A 23,283-nucleotide genomic window follows, 5' to 3' on the forward strand; every position below is an offset into this window, starting at 1 on the left:
ACGTGGTACTTCCCTTCCCACCTTTCCGTCAGGTCTCAGCTTAGATGTCATCTCTTCCAGGAAGCCTTCCCTGATACCATCCCCTCATCCCAGTCTGGCTTAATTCTTCCTCCTATGTGATCCTATAGTACCTGTGCATCCTCTGCCACAGCATATATCGTGCTGCACTTTATTTGCTGATTTCCTTGTTTGTAAGTCTACCAGAAACTTTGTGAGAGCAGGGACTCTGTCTGTGTGCTTTATGTTGATTCCCAGAACCGACCACAGGGCTGGGTACTTACTAGAGGTTTAAAACTACTTGTTCAATGAGTGACACTGAATGTATCTTTCCTGTATGAAAATGTCCTATGAATGCTAGTGTTTAAATGAATGTCTATTTATTGCTTCCTTCCTAATCCACTGCTTCAGACTGTCAGTCACATGGGATCCAGTGTGAGAGGAAATCCCTGTGGTCATAATCATCATCCCCCTAACCCAAAGCAAGTAGTTAGGCTGTTCCCAGTTAGAGGCTCATTGCTAAGGGACAAAACCAAAACGGCAGAGAGAATGGTTATAGTCCATGCACACTGGGTAAGAGGAGACTTTTGGATAAACAACAGTGTAAGTTTAACACCCTCTTGAGCAGACACAACATAAGTCTTAAAAAGGGCTGGGAGTCAAGGCTCTGCCTGGGGCAGCGGAGTTCCCTGCACTTTGGCAGTAGCAGGAGGTGGTGGAGAGACTGTGGAGTCTCCTGTGAAAACCCTCGCTTGAGGCAGGGGAGTTTTGAGGTTTGGATCAGCTGACATATTTTTCCCACTGGGCTGACGCATCATCATGGACTGATCTGAGCAGGAGACATGGTGGGCGGTGCCCTCAGACAGGCGGCTTGAGCAGCCTTGAGGCTCTGGCTCCAAACCACAGGCACTTCGGGCCCCACGCTCCTGTTGTGGGCCAGGCGCTCTGCCCCCAGCTTTGCCCAGGCCTCCTTTATTCACAGCTGTCTTGGTTCAGCACTGCCATCCACTCTCCTGTTTATAAGGTTAAAAATAAAATGCTCCATATTTTAGGATATGAAGAAAACCAAACCAAGGGTTTGGGCTGCCAGTGCTGCAGGACGCTAGATCTTTGTCCACAGGCCAGGGCTGGTGGCTTTTCTTGGAGGTGTAACTGAAGCTCTGCCAAGCCTGCGCCCACCTCCCTTCCTTCTTCCAGTTCCCCTTCAGCGTTAGCAACCAGAGTCTCAGAGCTCGGTGGGTTCGTTCTCCCACCTCTGGAGGGGACCCCACACAATCTGGTGAAGACAGTTGGCCTCTATCGTGAGCCCCAAGGAAGAACTGCTTCACATTTCCTTGATTATTACTCCAGTTCCTCAGTGTAGAAAGCATATTATTACTCCAGTTCCTCAGTGTAGAAAGCATACAGAACCAAGAGGCAGAACCCAGGACTCTGACTCTGTTGCTAGCTGCCCTCTATGACTCTCAGTTACCATATGAAAATGGATGGTGTGATCCTAATCTAACCCAGGTGACGGTGGTGCCCTGAAATAATGAGCCAACAGGCATGAGGACGATTGAACAAGGGGGAGGTATGTGCACGTCTTACATTTTGCTGTCACTCCCTCGCTGTCTCAGGTGCCTCCCAGAGCGACTCTGTGCCTCTTTCCTCTCAATGAGTTGTCAGTGGAGTTGGAAACGAGCTCATCACCATCCTCCACATGACCTCCCATCCAGACACGCCCACATGCGCTGAGTCTGTGCTGTTGCAGATGGGAGGTGTTTCCCCCTTGGTGGCCAATGGCATAGAGAATGATGTTTGGGGTAAGCAGGAAGGCGGCACCAGTCTGGACTTCGGCTTCGTGGGGAGCTGACCTCTTCTAGGGCCCGGACTTGAACAAAGGATATAGGGTAGGCAGGTTACAGGCAAGTATTTATCTGGGAAAGACTCTTCCTCAGAAGCCACTGTCCCCTCTTTTCTTCTCTCCCCCTGCTGGCTCAGTCTCCTCCTTTCACTCCCACTTTCCCAGGCATGGGCTTCTGTGCTACTAAGAGTCATGGCTCTTTCTTTCTCAGGCAGGAAAGACTGTGAAGAGCTTCCTATTCAGCTGCCAGGGGAGGCAGCCCCAGATTCATGGCTCTGGGCTCTGGGGTCCTGGATGTTGCATGCTGGAGAGAATCCAGTCCCCGGCTGCCACTCCTTCAATGCCTGTTTGACCAGGCATTGATGCATAATCTTACTCAGGTGCTATGGGTCCAGCCTGTTCCAACCGTAGGCAGGGATAAAGGAAAAAGAAAGGGAAGATTTGAGTTTCAAATCTCTTAAAGCCACACTTCTTTGTCTTCCCCAATGAGCATGCTGGACCATTCTTTCTCAAGTGCTGGGACCTGACGTATCTCGCAGGATACAGGACCAAGCCAGGATGCTGTATTCCATTGGGTACTATGCCAGGTGCAGCAGCCTAGCTCCACATTGGGTGTGGGGGGTGGGGAGGGAGGGAAGCTGGAGGAAGGGTGATTCTATGGCCATCCCTGCAATGACCCTCTTCTGACATGCTCTTGCCACCAGCCTGGGAGACCCCCTTATTACCCATTGTGGTGAGTTATCATCTCACCTGAGCAGCCAAAGGCATTGGTCACTACTGGGCGTTGCGTTTTTCTTAAAACCCTCTCCTCTTTGGGATCCTAAGTCCTACTTTCTCCTGTTTCTCCCACATCTCTGATGACTGTTTTCTCTCAAGCTTTCATGTGGGTCCTTCTTCCTTGACCACCTCTGAATGATGCTGCTTCCAGCTTACTCTTCCTGGATGATCTTATCCTCTTCACGACTTCTGATGCCCAGACTTGCACTTCCGGCTTGATTTCTCTTCCTCAGTGTTCTGCAGGCACTTCACACAGGACCCAAACTTGCTCATCTGTTCCTCTCCTTGTATGCCTGCCTACATGAAGGGCACTGCCATTCTCTCCTTCACTCTAGACAGAAATCAGAAATCATACTAGAAGCCACCTTTACTCTCACCTCTCCTACTCTAGTCCCAGGTAATTTATATCAAAATTATGTGAATTCTACTTTCATAGCATCATTTGCTTTCCTCGCCTTCTCTTTATCCCCACAGCCTGAGGTCAGAACCTCATCATCTCTTGTCTGGGCCACAGAAGCTGGCTTCCCAGCTGCTGCTCTTTCTCAGTGTCAGTCCATTCTCTACTGCAGCACAATGCCTTGACTCCAGGAGGACTCAGTAGTTGCTGGTTGAATGAATGAATGAATGAGTTGTGGGTAGCAATTGCTTGCTCAGAGGAGAAATGCAAGGAGATTGTCTGCAGCTGGTTGTCATTGTGAGTTAACATCAGGATCACCATTCTCCACCTCATCTAGCCTTAGTGGAGATGCTTCAGTATTAAATACATTTAGAATACAGTTCATGGGATTCAGGAGACCTGTGTGATAGTCCAGGCTCTGCAACTTGCTTACTATGGGACAAATCTTTTCTGAGGCCGTATTTGACCCTGAGAGCAATGCAAAAGCAAGAATCTAGGAGTTTGAGGTTCTCGGTTGCTCTGCACTTACCATGCTGCATTATCCTTCATGAGAAAGAAGGACAAAGATTATGACAGAGAGTTAATCAGGAGAAGTGTCTGAATCCACAAGGAGATGTCCTGGTAGTTCCTTATGGGACATTATTCAATCACCCAGCATCACTCAGTCCTCTCAGGAATTCTAATGTGGGCTTCTATTATTCCTATTTTTTTGTCTATCTCTAATGACACAATGGGCTTGGTCTTGGGGGTTCTGGAAGCCTCTTTGCCTATCTCTGACTCCTAAACCAAATATGGTATGTGCTATTGAACAGCTAACTCCTGTTTAACTTCCTTTATATCTTAGCTTTAGCAGGGGTTTTATATTTAAGTTGAGTAGCTGGCTGGGGTCCTCCAGTAAGTCCCATAGGCTCTTTGGGCCTGGTTAATAGCAACTTAACTGAAGCCAGGGGACAGGACCACTTGACTCACTGAGGTCCCTTTTGGGTTTTCAGGTATCAATTCTACTCTTCCCATTGCAGGATTTAGTGAATATGATTGTACTCTGTGATAAAGTACATGTTATCTTCTTTTTCCATGTAAATTTGCCTCTTCCACTTGTCACTTTCCCCATCAGTGTCAGGGAAATGCAGAGTATCGGTCACCTTAAAGCTCTGGAAACAAGAGCCAGTATCTGAGTAAAGAGGGCATCAAAAATTAGTAGTCTTGGGAAAATGTTTAATAGTAACAATTTTAGTTCCATTTGTTGTCTCAGCAGATCCATTCCTTACAGTATATTATTTTGCAGTACTTCATTTTGTCCAATTTTGGATAATGAATAATCAATTAAGTCAAGTATTGCTCCATTGATGTGACTTAGCACATCTAGGAATCTGTTTCCAGGCCCTAAATCCTGAACGATAAGGAGGTGCTGGATGGAGGAAGGGGGCAGGGAAGCTCTGTGGAGAGATACTTTGTCAACATCAACGAGTTGGCTTCAGGACCAAAGCCAGGCTCTCAGTCCTTATGGTCCCATGAGTCAGGTTTCTGTGTTTATTTCCAGTCTCTGCTAAAGTCAGCCTGTCTTTTCTGCTCCCTGCAATATTGTCTTTGTCCCCTACAGAAACCCACAGTTCACTTTCCTCCAAGCTTGATGCCTGGTTGGCTCAATGTCAGAATTCTGTCGGGGTCTGAAATCTGTGACCAGGTTGGTGTTAGGATGTAACTGGCATTTCAGGCTGTAAGTTGTGGTTAGGAGAGGAGTTGCTCACCCAGACTCTTGGAGCCTTTCCAAATCCATCAGCCCTTTCATTGGAGATCACCAGTATAAGTTAGATTAGGGGAACTCCTACTCTCAAGGTGGGGTGTAGACCAAATGATGTCTGAAGGCCCTCTTCTTAGTGTGCTGGTATTCTACATATGCTCTTCTAATCAGAAGATAACAGCACGAGACACTGGCCACTGCTTAGAGCAGGTGCCTGTTCTCCACCTGCCATAGTCCCCCTGCTGCCCATGGTGGCTGTCATCACCTATGGTCATTCATTCCACCAGTTCATGTCACCAGCTCAGTCCCTTTAGATATGCCTGTTTGATCCATGGTATTGAATCCAGTCCATTCTTTTTCTGAGATGGGAATCAAAGGCCAAAGAAGGCCTCGGTGACTCAAGGATACACAGTGAGGTCATAGCAAAGCTGGGACCAGAAATAAGAGCTCTGGGATTCAAGTGTGGGTCTTTCCTCATCACATGGTCCTGGCTCTGAGGCTGAGATTCTGTATAGCCCTGAGCCTTTGCAAACTGCCCAATTAAAAACTTTCCTCTTCAAGGTCTTTTTTTTTTTTTTCTTTACAAGCCTAAATAAAGGAAAGCCCTCGCCAGTTTGTTGAGGGTGATTCAGGAGAGAGACAAATATTTGTGCCTAATTGTGAAAATGGTGAGGTACTTAAGAGATAGTCCAGAATGCTACACCTTGGAGACTTTGATTGGGAACAATTTGGGGCAGGGTCTATCATTTTTGACTACCTACACCTCAGGATCTTGACCTTGGAGCAACATGAATCTTTGTTAAAATATAGTAGGCAGCTTCCCATAGGCTTGATTCCATGTTCTTCTAATTTTTAACTCTATGACCTTGAACCAGTTACTTACTTTTTTTCTGAGGCTCATTTTCCTTATATATAAAATAGGAATCATGTATTTTTTTTTTCTTCAGAAGATTGGTATGAAAAGCAAATGAAATAATCATGAAAATGCACTTAGCATAGGGTCTGGTCAACAAATGATGCTGTTGTTTGGTTTGTGGTTGTGATGCTGACTAGGATTGCTAGATGCTCACCTGACCTGGATGCATTCAGAAAAGTAGACCTTGTTTGCATATCAAAATTAGGCCCTAAGAAAGCTGAGATGACACATGGGCCCCCATCACCTGGGAAGATGCTTGGGGAATGGAAGGAAGACTGGATTCTGAAGGGACATTCCAAGTGCTTGGCAATCCTGCCTATGGCCGACTCTGGCAGCATGGAAACCCTGAGTTCTGTCATTTGCTGACATCAGGGACCTGTGGGGAAGCCGCTGAGCTGTTTGTCCATGCATCCATCTATGCATTCACTCAGTCGTTCCTTCAGTAAGCATTTACTGAGAATGTACAATGTGTCGCCCCCATGGCATGTATTAGGATAAGCCTTGGGAATGTGACCAAGTAAGAAATAGTCCTTGTTTTTGAGGAACTTATGCTTTGTTAGGGAGTGGAGAGTACACCAGCAGTTATAGGGGTATTGTAAAGACAATAGGAGGGTGCCAGGGAAGCACCTACAAAAGGGAGTTGGGGAAAAAGACAAGACTCATCATTTAAAATAAAACTTCAGCATTTACTAAGAACTGCAATGCAGGAAGATGAGAGGCAAAGGCCTTCTGAAGGTTGCGTGCTTCAATTCCCTCCATTTCTTAGCACACACAGGCTTTCTTTTATACCGAGATGAAATGTAAGCCCGCTTCTGAGAATTGCCTGGTGGATGTATAGGAGGGGAAATTTCATGACACTCAGGTGGAAGGGATTGTGACACTCATTATGCAAAGGGAAATCCCATGATACCTAGTAAGAGACTTGGGACCCTCTGATTAGCAACTTCAAAAGGCTGCCCTTAGAGAAGGGCTTGGCAAAGCACTGAGGTCCTGTCATTCTGTTGAGATCTATCTTTCTGTAACGGGCAGATTACATGTTCTATGACTGATTTCTTCACCAGGGCATTTAACTTGGTGTGGGAAGGTGATCAAAGTGGACTTGCTGTAGGGAATGATATCTGAGCCTCGCTGAAGACTTACTGGAGTTATCCTCATGTGGGCTTGGGCAGGTAGGTGGCAGGAGAGAGGGAGGAGCTGGTGATTCTAGGCAGAAGAACAGCAGGTACCAGTGCCAGGAGGCACAGGCACAGAGCAATGAGGGGACCCAGAGAAGGGCAGCAGGATTGGAGCAGCCTTTGAGGAGGGAACCTGAGGAGGAGCAGGAGCCAGATCATGGTGGGGAGCGGACCATGGTAAGCCTTGCAAATGAATTTGAACCTTATCTATAAGGAATCTGGTAGCCCCATCTTACACTTTGGCCTCATGGACAAAGTTAGCCCAGCTTTCCTGGGCTCTGGAGTGATCAGCCTCCCCGGAGAGAGAGCAGGGTGGAGTAGGCCACTCATGGGTGGTGGGGGGCAGCATCTTAGAACCAGCACAGAGGGGGACCATCAAGTGTGGATAGGTGGAGAAACACCCTGGGACGGAGCTGCCTGGTGTGGGACTGAGAGTGGGCCTCCAGGACTGACTTCCTGTGCTTCTCAGTCTCATTCTTTGCATGGTTGCCCCAGGCACCATGTTAAGGAAGTCATTCATTTATTCATGCCTTCCACAGGTTTTTATTAAACTCCCACTCAGTGTCAGGTAGGTTCTAGAAGCTGGGATTACAATAGAGCCTGATACTGCCTAAATTTATAGAGCTTTCATTTTAGGGGGAAGACAGACATACAGAAATAAATGAATTAGTGTCAGGTACCAATAAGAGTTCTAAAGAAAATTAAAGCAGGTAAGGGAATAGAAAGAGGTACAGGTGGTAGTATTTGCAGATAGAGTAATATTGCAAGGCCACTCTTCAAAGGTGATATTTGAATAAAGAACTGAATGAAGTGAAAGAGTGAGCCATTCAAATACATGGAGTGCACAGTCCTTAGGTGGGAACAAATTTTGGGGGTGTACAAGGAACAGAATGAAGGCCAGAGACTGAATAGCAGGAGGGGGTTGGAGAGGTTGCAGGGCCTCACAGGCATGTAGAAGATGCAGGAGTCAGGAGTAAAAGTTTAGAACCCCAGGTCACTGAGGGGATGGCAGCTGGCCTCTGGCCTTCCTACTTCTCTCTTTAGCACATGGTCTTTCTGGGCTTCCAGATATGACCTTTCTCAGGCTCCAGGACTCATAGGTATTCCCTGGAAATACAGCCTCTGGTTCTTGTCTTCTCCCTCTTTCCCATTATTATTAACATTTAATTATTAAAATGAGGGGAGTACTTTCTTCCTCCTTTCAGGAGTGAAGGGGAATGAAGGGCCTGAAGAATGAGTTCACACTAAGGTATTAATTTGACAAACAAATGCTTAATGTGTTGTATTTAGCAACCTTGCCCCAGTCTTTGATTTGGGAGTTCATTCTTGGCATAGATCCAGATTTCCATCTGGTATCATATTCTTCTGCCCCAAGAATGACCTTTAACATCTCTTACAGTGTGGGCCTGTGGATAAGGAAAACTCTCAGCTTTGTTATCTCAAAAAATCTTTCTTTTGCCTTATATTTTGAAGATATTTACACTGTATATAGAATTCTAAGTTGACAGTTTTCTTTTTTTCCTTTCAGTACTTTAAAGGTGTCGCTGCCCTGTCTTTTGACCTGTGTTGTTTCTTATAAGAAGTTGGCTGTCGTTCTTATACTAGAGGCCTGGTGCATGAAAATTCGTGCACTGGAGTGGGGGTCCCTCAGCCCGGCCTGCCCCCTCTCACAGTCCGGGAGCCCTCAGGGGCGGGAGGCAACCTGCGATCAGGGGAAGATGACACCCCATCACACCTCTACTGCTGCCACTGCCAGCAGTGCAAGCCTCTGCCGGCCCTGGTTACCTCAGCCTTGGGTGGCCCTGGGCGGCTGGGTAGCTGCCATCCAAGGCTTGCCTCTGCCTTAGGCCGGCCCTGGGCAGCTGGAGGGCTGAGGGGACTGGGGGACTCCAGAGGTAGGCACGCGGAGTGGCCGGGCCTGCCTGGGGGCAGGCCCAGCCTTGTTGCATGCCTGTTGCTCTGGCGGGGCTGAGGGGACTGGGTGCTGCCATCTTGTGGCTGTGGGCGCCGCCATCTGTGAGGGCATGGCAGTCACTTAGCATATTCCCTCCTTATTGCCTGTGGGCACTGCCATCTTTGAGGGTGGGGCAGTCAATTAGCATATTCCTTCCTTATTGGCTGTGGGCACTGCCATCTTTGAGGGCTGGGCAGTCAATTAGCATATTCCCTCCTATTAGCTGTGGACGCTGCCATCTTTGAGGGCAGGACAGTCAATTAACATATTCCCTCCCTATTGGCTGTGGGTGCCACCATCTTTGTGATGGTGTGAGGGTCAATTAGCATATTCCCTCTTTATTAGATAGGATTAGTTCCTCTGCATGTAGCCTGTATTTATCCCTTCTTTGAATTCTTTTAAGATTTTCTGTTTATCAGAGGTTTGAAGCAATTTGATTGTGATATGGCTTGGTGTAGTTTTTCTCCCCCTCATTTCTTTCCTCAGAGTTTGTTGAACTTTTTTTTATCTGTAAGTTTATGGTTTTTATCAATTTGGAAAATTTCAGCCATCATTCTAATATTTCTTTAGATATTTTTCTGTTTCCCCTTCCTTTGGGTACTACAATTACATGTGTACCAAGCCACTTGAGATTGTTGCACAGCTCACTGATGTTCTATTTAACTTTCTTTCCCCATGTCTTATTTTGGATAGATTTTTATTTCCTTGTGTGAAGTTCACTAATCTTTTCTTCTGTAATGTCTAACTTTCTGTTAATCTAATCCAATTTATCTTTCATCACATATAGTTTTTTTCTCTAGAATTTCAGTTTGGGTCATTTTTATATCTCCCATATCTCCATTTACCATGATTAATCTTTCCTCTAGTTTCTTGGACATATGAAATCAAAATAATAACAATTTTAATGACCTTGTCTACTAATTTCATGATCTGTGTTGATGTAGTGACTGTTTTTTCTCCTCAGAGGTGGTATTTTCTCACTTTTTTGGTAAGCCTGATAATTTTTGACTGAATGCCAGACATTGTGGAATCCAAAGCTTCTTGGTGCTGGATATTTTGTATTTCTAAGCTTTGTTCTGGGATACAGTTAAACAATTTGGAGAGTTTTAACTCTTCCAGATCTTACTTTCAAGCTTTGTTTAGTGGAATCAGAGAAATATTTAATCTGGGCTAATTTCCACAAGTGAAGGAAAAAAAACACCTTTTCTGAGTATACTATAAGGTTTTCCACTCTGGGTTGGGGGCACAAGAACCTTTTTAGGCCCTGTATCTTTTCAGGAGTAATCTTCCTGGACTCAGGGAGTTTCTTCACACACATAATTTGGTCAGTCTCAGATGGAGGCTTGAAGGCCACTCTCTACAAAGCCTCCTCTCTGTAGAGGCTTCTGTACTCTGCCTTGCAAACTCCAGTTACCTTGCTGTACTGATTCCCAGCTCTGTCTCCTCCATCAAGATATTTTCCTAGCTCTGTCTAGGTTCCTACTCCCTACACTATTGCTCAGATACTCACACCAGGCAATAAGCTGGGCCATCATATGGTTCACCTTGTTTGTTTGTCATCTCTCAGGGACACAGGTTTTCATTGCCTGATGTCTAATGTCTCAAAAACTGTTATTTCTTATGTATTTTTTGGCTTTTAAACAGATCATCCGAATTGCCTGGGAGAGCTTTTAACAAACCAGTTACCTGGAATATGCCATTGGTTAATGTGAGGTCACTTTTGGAGTAGACTTGAATATTCCCAGATGGCTGATACTTCTTTCTAGCTGGAGTGTCAGTATTTTCAGTGAATTCTTACATCAGAATCTCTGATTAAAAGAGTCAGTCACTTCTGCTAAGAATCTGGGGTGGAAATATATTTATTGGACTAAATAGACTTGTTAGAACTACAAGGCAAGTGTCTTGAGGAGTCCATGGAAACCAGATGAGAATCTAGATTAAGTTGGTGCGGCTCTGGTCTTGGCCAGCAACTTGTGATGTTCTTTCTGACTTGTAACATGACTTTATAGCATGTTTTTCTCCAGCCATTGGCTTAATGGACAGATGAAAGGGTCAGAGACTGAGTGAGGGGTCAGCTCTTGGGTCCTTACCAGCTTTGCTGTATGGGTTAAGTCAGTCAGTCAGCTTCTCAGAGCCACAGAAGCATGAGCTGCAATTCTGGCTTTGCTTTACTTGGATGTGAAGAAATTGTTGGAAAAATGTCTAACAAATACCTTGAATCTGTATGTACTTAAGCCACCAGAAGTCTATATGTATGGAATTATGGATGCTTAGTAAATACACTGAGTGGCCAGATTATTATGATCTCTGAACACATAATAATCTGGCCACTCAGTGTATATCCTATCTAATAAAAGGCTAATATGCAAATTGTCCCCTCGACCAGGAGTTTGACCAGCAGGCAGGCCGGCCAACTGCCCATGTCCCCTCCCCCTGGCCAGGCTGGCCAGACTGCACCCATGCACGAATTCATGCACCAGGCCTCCAATATATATATATATATATATATATATATATATATATATATATATATATACACACACACACACACTGAGTGGCCAGATTATTATGCATTCAGAGATCATAATAATCTGGCCACTCAGTGTATATTTGATATTTGCAAGATATTTTCTTCTGGTAGAAATTCCAGAAATTTTACTTCTCGGTAAAAACATATGGAGTGCCATTGAACGCTCCACAGTGTTGAGCATTATCAGGATTCTGGTGGTGATTCTTCTTAGTTTTGTCTTTCTGACTGCCACCTCCCCACCCTCTCAGGGGATTGAAAGTTCTTTGAGTGCATGGCCTTCACTTCACTTTCATAGTGTATTTATGATGGGCAACATTGATGCAGCTGAAGTGTAAGGAAACTAATCAACATATCTTTATGAGCCCCAGCTCTGGGCCAAGTGTTGAGGGGAAAACAATGACACCTAAGGTCTAGTTACTGGTCTGAAGAATTTATTTCTTCGTTGTAGAAGTAACACATACAATTGTGAGTCAATTAGAATGAAAGTGTTTGCCAACAAAGCAACATAAATTATAACCGATTGCAGAGGCCATAGGAGCAGGAGAGACCAGGTGTCAGAGAAAATGACTGACTTCCCATGACACCCTCAGTACTGAGATACCAATTGCATAACACTTAGAAAGCTCTGAGGAAGGGGGTGGAATAGGGCCTAGAGAGTGGATGATGTGGAGGGTGAGGACCAGAGTCAAACAGTGAACAGAATGGAATGCTAAGGGCAGCCAAGGTCACTGTGTCTAGTGCCAGTAAAGGGCCCAGAAAGCATCCAAAAATAACATCAGGGCCTAGAGTCACATTTCCAGAGATGGAAGTCTCATACTCCTGTACCACACTTTAAAATTTTCTCCAAATAGTTACACACTCAGAGTCTTTCAGTCATCACAGTAGGCCTGTGAAAGAGGCAGGGCACACACTGTTGTCATTTGACAAAAGAGGAAACTGAGGGTAGTAAAGGTTGGTTGGCTTTTGCATAGTGACCTGAATAGGGGAAGAAGGAACCCAGACCAGAATCCACAGGTGCTCTATCTGCCAGGCACCCTCAACTCTACCAATGACCCAGCCTGGGGTGGAGAGTCACGAGCCCAGCTCAGGTCCCACAGAAGTGATTTAAGTCAAATCTGGGACTAAAGCTTGCCCGGCTCCAGGAGAAGTGCAGATGTGTGGGGATTGGCCAGGTCTTTCTGCACACCTGCTGTAAAGGAAGGTGGAGATGAAGCCAAATGCTCTGTGACCTCCTTCAAGTCAAAGGAAAGAAAGAGGCTCCTGTTGACTTGGGAGGAAAGTGGGAGGACAAGAGAGGAAGTCTGCTTTTTAAGCCTATTAAGGAGGAAGAGCCATGGGCCAAGTATCCAATTAACCTGACATCTCTTGCAGCCAAAATATCTGAGGATATAAGAGAATGTAATAAGTAGAGTCTTGGGAGAAAAGTGATGAATAGCTGGAAAATAGCCCCAGTTTATTTAAAAAAATAGGTCAGGCCCAACAAAACCAGTAGATTCCTTCCTAACAATTCCCCATCCAGGAGCCAGAGGGAGGGTTGGGAGGGTGCAATGCCATTTTTATTTGAGGCAGGCACTGCTATTGTACCACAAAGAGACAGTCAGGGCTGATGGGAAGTACGGGGCACAATGCTCTTTGTGTTGAGCTGCACGGTAGCCCTGGCAGTGACAGCGTATTTGGGACTGGCCCAAGGTCACCCAGCCTGAAGGTGGCAGAGTGGCAGAGACTAAACCCAATGCCAGCTCACTGGTTGTGAGAACTAAGGTGCTTTCTGCAACGCTCTGGTGGCTGCCGCTCTTCCAGGTGTCCTAGGCCCTGTCTCTCCCACCAGGTGTCCTAGGCCCTGTCTCTCCCACCAGGTGTCCTAGGCCCTGCCTCTCCCTCCAGGTGTCCTGAGCCCTGCCTCTCCCTGCAGGTGTCCTAGGCCCTGCCTCTCCCTGCAGGTGTCCTGGGCCCTGCCTCTCCCTCCAGGTGTCGTTGGCCCTGCTGGGACATTGTCTGGGATTCACAGTAGCACTGAGGCAGTGCCAGGCCAGCCTCTGAGGGCAGCAGCAGGGGTCGGAGAGCAACTGAGAAGGCACGTAGCTGTCCCCAGCTCTGTCTGGACCAGAGTTTCACAGGCAGCCCTTGGGGAGCTGGTTCAACATGCAGCCTGAGGGGTCTGACCCACACAGGTCTGATTTTATTGGTCTGGGGTGGTGCCTGAGACTCACTTTAGGGAGATTGACACAGATTGTCATAGAGAAACACTGTCCTAAATCACTGTCCTAAATCCCCAGATGGTTGCCTCAGAACATTAATTTCTAGAGATGTTTATAGATCTCTCAGGAGAAAACGGTGTCATAGCCATAAATTTGGTAAAACTACATACCCTAATTCACTCTTGGAGATTCACAATTCATTTTAGCAAATTAAAGGCTTAAAAGGATTACAATTAAGAAATCTCTTTATATTTTGCAATATATACATATATCAAATTTTTACCTTGTACAACTTAAGCTTACACAATATTATATGTCAATTATGCCTCAATAAAACTAAAAAAAAAGAAAATATGTCTATTTAGCTATTTTCCCAAACTCACTTCACATAGAATCCACCACTGAGTACCCACTCTGTGGAATAAAATGTAGAAAAATGCAGCTCTAGCCCGGAGTTTCTCAAACTTTATGCTGCATCAGAATCACATGGAGAGCTTGCTGGAATACATTGCTGGGCCCCACCCAGAGATGGTGATGTGGGTGGCTGCTGTAAGGCCTGAGAATTTGCATTGCTCTTTTAAAAATATATTTTTATTGATTTTTACAGAGAGAAGAAGGGAGAGGGAGAGAGAGAGAGAAACATCAATGAATGTGCCCTGACTGAGAATTGAACTGGTGACTTCTTGGTGTATGGGATGATGCTCAACCAACTGAGCTACAATAGCCAGGGCAAATTTGCATTTCTTACAAATTCCCAAGTGATGCTGATGCTGGTGGTCTGGGGTTTACACTTTGTGAACCATTGCCCTAGACCCCTCTGTAAGCCCTGGCTCAGCCAAGGTCCTGGCAGGCCTCCTGGCAGCGTTCCCCAGTGGGAGGATGGGGACTGAGAATGGTGAGTGATAGGACCTGAGGGAAGGGGATCCCAGGAGCATAGCCTTGTTGGGGCTTGAGACTTATGGTAATAAAAAAGCATATGGAGATGGGCTCTGCTAAGAAGCCAGAGTTACACTCAGGGACACTGTAAAACAGGAAGATCTCAGTGGGTGACAGTAGCTGACACTCTGTGACATGCATCCATGTCCAGCCTTGCCCGAGGGGAATCTGGAGTGTCTGTGCCTTTAAAAAGCCAATGCTAGTGAGACGTGCGAGGATATCTGTTGACAAGTGAACAAGCCAGGGACCCTGGAGGGTATGTGCATACAGACCACACCACCTTGCAGGACCAACAGCATCTAGACCCTTCTCCCCACACCTAGACTTGCAGACTTCCGACCCACGGTGAACAGCAGAGAGCTAGGGCCATCCTCTCTAGCATAGGATTTCCTTCTGGGCAGGCTGACTTCAGTATTGCTTTGCTGGGTCCCATCATTTAGTCCAGATGCTCGGACAGGAGAGCAGGAGAGTAGATATGAGGATGGAACTAGAACTGTCTTTGGTCAAAGCAGACAGGAAAGCATCTATACTAATAAAAGCCTAGCTGGCCCTCCCATCATCACAAGATGGCTGCCCCCACATCATCACAAGATGACTTCGCCCACATCATCACAAGATGGTCACCACAAGATGGAGAGGGCAGGTGGGGGTGAACAGGCCAGCAGGCAGCGGTGGTTAGGGGTGATCAAGCTGGCAGAAAAGCAGTTAGGGGCATCAGGCCAGCAGGCAGAGGTTGTTAGGGACGATTAGGCAGGCAGGCAGGTGAATGGTTAGGAGTCTGCAGTCCCGGATTGGAGAGGGTGCAGGCCGGCTTGAGGGACCCCCTCTCCCATGCACGAATTTTGTGCACTGGGCCTCTAGTATATTTATAGGCAATAGGAGAGGTCCCAATGCCCAGCAGAGCCCTTGCTTGTCTCACTGCTGCCTGACTTTCTGCCCTTGGAATGTCCCCTTTTCGGGTGAAGCTGAGGTCCATATCTAAAGGCAGTGCTTGAAGAGCTAACTCTATGTGATTATCAACTACACAGAACACAGTTTAGATCATATCTGGTAAGTACACATGGGGAGGAAGAAAGAGAGCGATGCATGTCTGGCTTCCTCCCCTGTGTGATTCCCAATATTTTTCTGACTTCTCAGCCAACATATATGAGATTGGTTGATGTTTGAAGGCTGCCTTCACCCAGAGCCTCTGTTGCCCACTGCGGCTTATATAGGAGTCAGGACTTCTGACTTTACAGATGCGCCCACCATCATTTTTCAAGACCCAGCCCTTACATGAGTCCTGAGTCTTTCTAGGGCCATAGGAGGCCAGGCAGATGGGCCAAGACTGAGCTTTCAGAGCCACTCCCAAGGGTCTTCCACTGTGGCTGAATCATCTTAAATGGCTTCCTGAGACATGTCTGGATTCCTATGGGTTCCTGTATACCTACATGAGGACCTAGAGGGCTTGTACATCTGCTTCTCCCACAGGACCCACAAGGTGTCTCGCCACAACAGGTGCTCACTAGGTATTTGTGGAGTGAAAAGCGCCACCCACGTGGCTGAATGCCCACAGATCCTGGGCCACTGCTCTTTCCCACCCCACTCCCAGCCTCCTGGGACTGCACAGCTTTGAGCTCATGGGCAGAGTGCAAGTCCCCTCTGCAGGAGGCTGACAGCCTGTGACACCAGGGACAGGGCCACAATTACCATTTTGTTGCCATGACCTGTAGTTATTGAGCTGAATGACCCTCCATATCTATTCCTTTCCCCGCCTCATGAATATGCACATGGTCGACACTTTGAAAGTTGGCTGCTGGGGAAAGAGTGTCAGGGAGCCCCATGGAAAAGGGGGCCTTGGAATCAGAGGTGAATGGCAGATAAGGGGTAACCTTGAACCACACCTGCTGCTGGACCAGCTGGAACTTTTCCTCTTCTTAATATATTTAAACTAGAGGCCCGGTGCATGAAAATTTGTGTACTCAGGGGTCCCTTAGCCCAGCCTATGCCCTCTCTCAGTCCCAGTCTGGGACCCCTCGGGGATGTCCACCTGCTGGCTTAGGCCCGCTCCCTGGGGGATCGTGCCTAAGCTGGCAGTCAGACATCCTTAGTGCTGCTGAGGAGGCAGGAGAGGCTCCCTCCACCACAGCTGTGCTCACAGCTGTCAGCCCGGCTTGTGGCTGAGCTGAGCTCTCCCTGTGGGAGCACACTGACCACCAGGGGGCAACTCTTGCATTGAGCATCTGCCCCCTGGTGGTCAGTGCGTGTCATAGCGACTGGTCATTCCTGGTCATTCTGCCGTTAGGCTCAATTTGCATATTACCCTTTTATTATATAGGATAGAGTCAAGATTGGGGTCAGCTTTGTGCACAGAACCTTTTTCAGCTTTAGCAATAACTGCACAACTTCCAGAGCATAGCATCCATGTGGATGTGCAACGCTGGATGGCATCTGTCTTTGTTTGGTGCCTGTGCCTGGTCACTGGAATGCACTGTGGGTCGCATGTCCTCAGAAGAGGGACAGTCACAGAACTGGAGCAGAACTGGGTCCCTTGATGCTGCCAAGGTCCTCAAAGGATAATGTTTCAGCTTCTCTCCCCAGACCTTCCTCATACCCCTATACATCCTTTTTTTGGGGGGATCTCCCCCATGTGAACCTCTCAGCCCTCCCCTCCCCTGCTGTCTAGTGCAGATGGTTTCCAAATCCAGAGTGCCAGCCTCAGCTTCCCTCCAGGCTCTGAGATCGCATTTCCTTTTCTTTTCCAATATTACCGTTTGCTATTTACAAAAGCAGTAGGTGTTAATAGCATAAATTTTAGGAAGTATAAACAAGCACAAGAAAGGAAGAATGAGCTGTTGACAATCCAACACCTCATGACAGTCCACGAGTCCCTCTTCATCACACATAAGCTGAATAGGTTTTAATTTTCAAAATGCAATCGCTCTAGTCTTCTCCCACGTGTTCTTCTCAACCCACAGCTTATCGTGATTACATTCCTGTGTTATTAAACACACTTCCACAAAATTTAAAAGGCTGTGTAGCCTGCACTGTGTCAATGTTCATGTAGTCACTTGTGCTTTGTGGAACCTCTAAGTCGACTCCTATTTTTTGCCATTAAATATTGCTTTCACAAAATTCTTATAGCTATAAGCTTATGATTATCCATGATTCTTTCCTTAGGATATACTTAAAAAATGGAATTATTGGGCTAACAGATTTTTGCTTTTTGTCACTTTTACTGAATTTTATCAAACTACCCTCCCAAAAGTTCTCACTAGAATTGTACGAAAGTACTTATTTTTCTGCAGCCATTAAAAATGGAGTTTTAGTAGTTTTGGGGGGAGCTCAGCTTATTTGGTATTTAAGAATTATAACTTTTTTGCTTTAATTTAAAGTTATGTGATTTCTAAACAGGTTAAATATTTTTGCCAGATGTCAATTTGCCATTATTCTCATGTGATTTCGCTATAAGCTCCTTTGTCCAGTGTTAAATTGGGGATGTTCTTCTTTCTCTTATTGGTTTGTAAGAGCTCTGTCCATATTAAGGATATTAACCTTGCCTGTCAGGGATGGCAGAAATGTACTCTGTTTACCACTTGCCTTTAAATTTGGTTTGTAATATTTGTTGACTGGGACTGCACTGTTGTTTGCTTGCTAGACATCTTCTCTTACATGCCGCAATGGCATTGCATACTTCACATATCGAAATTGAAATTCGTCATTTCCCTGGCCACCCTGCCCTTCCTGCTGGCTGGCTTGTTTCTGTTGATGCACCACTGTTTTCCTGGTCCCCCAGGCTTGAACTGTTGGCATCTCTGGGTCCTGATATGCCATCAGTAGCCAGCTCCCAGAGCTTCTCTTTCTGCAGCTTCTCTGGCAGGCAGCCCCTACTTACACAACAGTGCTTCAGGTCCCCATTATTTTTTGACTGAACTTTGCAAATAGTCTCATAAGTTCATGCCTTGCCTCCCCATTGCCAGGGCTTCTACTCCTTTCTCCTCCTTGCCTCTGTGGGACGTTGCACCACATTCATCTTCCTAAAGTACAGCTCGAACATAGAACTCCCTGCTTAAAAATGGCCAACAGCTCCCCACTGTCCTGTTTGTTTAATTACATCACAGCCTGGCCATGATTTCCCTTCAGCCGAATTTCCTACTATCTCCGCCAAGTTGCTCCCCAAACTCACTGCTTTCCTACTTCTTTACCTCTTTGCTCAAGCCATCCCCTCCTCCCAGAATCCTCCCCACCACTTCCACCTACCAAATTCATTCAGAAAGTTCCCCACCCACCCCACTGCTGCCATCCCAGGCTTTTCTGACTCTAAATGGAAATTAATTATCTCTTCTTTGAGCCCCAGAACAATTTACTTGAGCTTCTCTTGTAAAACAAACCTTATTCCATCATCCAGTGGAGCCTCAAAGGTCTTATACTCCTGCTAGAAAGCAGAGTGCTTTGAGGGCACTGTCCTGTACCTCTGCTTCTCCCACAGGACCCGCACGGCGCCTCGCCACAACAGGTGCTCACTAGGTATTTGTGGAGTGAAAAGCGCCACCCACGTGGCTGAATGCCCACGGATCCTGGGCCACTGCTCTTTCCCGCCCCACTCCCAGCCTCCTGGGACGGCACAGCTTTGAGCTCATGGGCAGAGTGCAAGTCCCCTCTGCAGGAGGCTGACAGCCTGTGACACCAGGGACAGGGCCACAATTACCATTTTGTTCCCATGACCTGTAATTATTGAGCTGAATGACCCTCCATATTTACTCATTTCTTTCCATCATGAATGTAATGGGTGCACGTGGTTGACGCTTTGTAAATTGGCTGCTGGGGAGTCTCAGGGACCCCACGAAAAAGGAGACCTTGGAATGAGTTGAATGGCAGTTAATGGGTGCAAGAGGCAGGCCCCTGTGACCTTGACCACACATAGACTTTTTCTCTTCTTAATATATTTAAATAGAGTAAAGATTGGGGTCAGCTTCATGCACAGAGAGTTTTTTCAGCTTTAGAGGTGACTCTGCAGCCAGCACGGGAGAGTGCAATTGACACAGTCTATTTTTAGCCTCCCTGAGACCGTGACCAGCATCCCAAGCTGAGGGTGGGCACACCTGCTGCATTCTAATGAGGCAGCCCGATTGCCTGTGCCAGCCAGCCCGGGATCTCGACGACCTGAAATCTGATGTTGCTAAACTGGGAAGCCTGCTTATTTCCCAGAGGCTGTAGCCTAGATACACCAGGAAAATGGGACCATCACATCCCCCTGCTCACTCCCCTCAGCCCCTGGCGGTCTTGGGGTTGTGCCCACAGCATGATAAAGGGAAGAAGCCACTAGTTCTTTCTTTATCCTGCTCTGTCGTAGGACCTCCCTGTGTCCTTTGCAGGAAAGGAGGTAGGAAGTCTGAGGTGACCCAGCTCACAGATGAGAAAAATTAGGCAGAGAACAGAGACATGTTTATGTAATCTGAATATTAATAATAATAATAACAATGACACACTTATTATATGCCAGGCAGTGTTTTAATATCTTTACTTATATTAACTCATCCAAATTTCTGGACAACTCTATGAGGTAGTTTTTATTTTGATCTCTGCTTACAGAGGAGGAAACTGAGGCACAGTGATGACAAAATGACTTCCCAAGGTCATTTGTCAGCCAAGTAGCAGGGCAGGATTTGAATGCCAGGCAGTGTGGCCCCAGGGTTTGCATTCTTGCACTGTGCTGTCTGCTTCTCAATGCCTTCTTTCATTTTACGAGAGTCCGGGTAGGATCCAGGAGCCCTGATTCTCAGCCCCGGACAACCAACCACACTGCACATGACTCCCTCTGTTTTTAAAGATGCTTCTGCTCTGAGGCCTTTGCGGTGCTGTGGACACCTGCATTTCCTCCACTGCAGGGAGAGGAGGCTCTTCCCCTGGCAGACTGTGCCTGTGCAGTGAGGCTTAAACTTCTGGGCCCAGAAGTTCTCCGAGCTTCTGTCTCCTTCTCCCTCCTCCCCTTGGCCTGTGGGAGTGGCGGCGGTCAGTGCCGGGCAGCAGCAGCGGATGTGCGGCTGGGCCGGTGTCAGGAGCGGGAACCCAGAAAGAGCGGCACTGGTGGTGCCCGGGCAGGTCACCGAGGTGTGGGTCTTCACAGTTCAGGCAAATTGCTGAAGTCCAGAGCGACCCCGAATCAGAAACCAGAGTGGGAGACAGCAGGTGTGAGGCCCGGAACCCCAGAGACCGGCATTTTGGGGCCGAGTGCTGCGTGTTGGGTGGAGAAAGGCCCATGGGTATGATCTTCCTAAGGGGGCAGGTGGGACTCATTTTAATTTAATAAACACTTAGTGCTCCGACCTTTTCTAAGCACTTTACAAGCACCAACTTGTTGAATCCTCAGGACAACTCTAGGTGAAGAGAACCATTTTATCCCCATTCTAGATATGGGGAAACTGAGGCACCACGAGGTGAATCACTTTGCTCAAGGTAATACAGCTAGTACGTGGCAGAGCAGGATTCAAGTCCCGGGAGACTGGCCCTGGAATCTCTTCTCCAGCCACCATGCTGGACAGCTTTCCCTTCATTGAATGTTCACTATTTGCCTCTAAAGAAAGGTATTGTCCTCATTTAAGGGAGATGGGAACTGGGGCCTAGATAGGCTCAAGTCACCTGACTAGCAAGAGATGGACATGGGTTAAACCCAGATCTCTTTGGCTCCTGAGTAGCAAGGCAACTCAGCCAACAGTGTGACTGCCAGAAAGCTTGAAGGCACCACCCACCCCTCAGGAGTGGCCCTGTGGATGACTGGCACCCAGCCCTCAGGAGTGGCCGTGCGGATGACTGGCACCCACCCCTCAGGAGTGGCCGTGTGGATGACTGGCACCCACCCCTCAGGAGTGGCCCTGTGGATGACTGGCACCCACCCCTCAGGAGTGGCCCTGTGGATGACTGGCACCCAGCCCTCAGGAGTGGCCGTGTGGATGACTGGCACCCACCCCTCAGGAGTGGCCCTGTGGATGACTGGCACCCAGCCCTCAGGAGTGGCCGTGTGGATGACTGGCACCCACCCCTCAGGAGTGGCCGTGTGGATGACTGAAGCGGGCCTCAGGGACCAGGAAGGGAGGAGGGGCAAAATCTCAGAGGGCAGGGCCTCGCTGCCACTGTTCACACCAGGCTCCCTTTTTTCGCCCTCAGGTGAGCAGTACCCCCTCTCAGCCCCCTCAGCCTGTGGTCCCATCTAAGCCTGTGCAATGTGTCCATCATGTGTCCACTCAACCCAGCTGTCCAGGACGGGGCAAGATGTCCAAGCTGCTGAACCCAGAAGAGATGACCTCAAGAGATTATTACTTCGACTCCTATGCCCACTTTGGGATCCACGAGGTAAACCATCCTGAGCTGGTGGCCGAATGGGGCAAGCTTGGCCCTGCTGTTCCATCACTGTTCTCTGAGGCAGCATGTGCTCAACTCTCCACTGTCATGAAGTGAGTTCTCCCAGTGGCCTGAGGCCCCTGACTCTCTCTCCATCCACGAGTCCCTCTGGGAGGGGGTCAGGGCCAGGCCTGGCGTAGGTGAGTAGGTGAAAGTGTGTGTCTGTGTTACTTAGCTGGTGAGCAAGGAGAGCTCAGGGTCTCTGTTTTACAGCCCGACACCTGTGTCTCTTCCCAGTCCTCAGTTCAGATAGTCCAGGTGGACTGAACATCCTTGGTCCTCGCTCCAGGAGCTCAGATTCTTTGCAGCTAGGGTCCTATAGCCAAAGGCCTTCTGGAGGTCATAGTGTCGGCCTTCAGGCAGGATGGACATGAATCCTTAGGTTTGTCCTGGACCAATGAGTGCCTCCAGGGAAGAAATGCAGCAAGTGTCCTTGGAAACCTGGCCCAGGTCTGGCACCCTGATTGATTCTCAGGAAATTCCTCTGTGTAAATGCTTGTCTTTTTTTTTTATTCAATTTAATAAATATTTATTGTTCAGATTATTACAATTGTTCCTCTTTTTTCCCCCATAGCTCCCCTCCATCCGGTTCCCACCCCACCCTCTGCCCTTAACTCCCCACCACTGTCCTCATCCATAGGTGTACGATTTTTGTCCAGTCTCTTCCCGCACCCCCACACCCCTTCCCCCCCGAGAATTGTCAGTCCACTCCCTTTCTATGCCCCTGATTCTATTATATTCACCAGTTTATTCTGTTCATCAGATTTTTTTATTCACTTGATTTTTAGATTCACTTGTTGATAGATATGTATTTGTTGCTCATAATTTTTATCTTTACCTTTTTCTTCTTCTTCCTCTTCTTAAAGAATACCTTTCAGCATTTCATATAATACTGGTTTGGTGGTGATGAACTCCTTTAGCTTTTTCTTATCTGTGAAGCTCTTTATCTGCCCTTTAATTCTGAATGATAGCTTTGCTGGGTAGAGTAATCTTGGTTGTAGTCCACAGCAGGGAAGACTTCCGTGAGCTGCAGCATAGAACAGAGCTTCCTGACAAGAGGCTTCCTGAGACCTGTACCCCCAGCCCTGCCAGCATCACCTTAACACTCTCAAGCCACCCAAAATAAACAACTATATTAACTGCGTGCTTACTGTTCTGAGCACAGTATATGTATCATTTCATTTACTCTTCCTAAGAACCCTATAAAGAAAATATTTCTATTATCTCCTCATGGTCTGAAGAAATATTGAAAAAGGAAAAAAGGTTTGCTTGTTATGCTAATGCCTTTTCAAAATATGTCTCAAAGCCCTGCCTTCCCATTGGATGCTTCTGTAAACCCTTCCTGTATCGAAAAGGCTGCACTGCCATTGCCAGGCATGTGTTTAGTAATAATAACCGGCATTTTTCTTGAGTGCTTACAACAATCTGGCTGTTGTCCTGGG

At 47.2% G+C, this 23,283-nt stretch overlaps 1 protein-coding gene across 6 annotated transcripts in view; it reads left to right on the forward strand.

Moving 5' to 3' along the window:
* The window catches only part of PRMT8 (protein arginine methyltransferase 8), a 120,118-nt gene that overhangs the window by 28,460 nt on the left and 68,375 nt on the right, over positions 1-23,283 (forward strand). For 4 of the 6 annotated variants that reach the window (XM_080660338.1, XM_080660337.1, XM_080660336.1 and 1 more), the window contains one exon: positions 21,608-21,793. The exons of 1 other annotated variant lie outside the window; for it this stretch is intronic. In XM_080660338.1, coding sequence (XP_080516464.1) covers positions 21,608-21,793 — 186 coding nt within the window. Of the gene's footprint in view, positions 1-21,607; positions 21,895-23,283 lie in introns of those variants that run through there. One more of the 6 variants, XM_080660341.1, reaches the window with a different exon arrangement.

This window comes from Plecotus auritus (assembly GCF_963455305.1).
Source record: "Plecotus auritus genome assembly, chromosome: 3".
NCBI lineage: Eukaryota > Metazoa > Chordata > Mammalia > Chiroptera > Vespertilionidae > Plecotus > Plecotus auritus.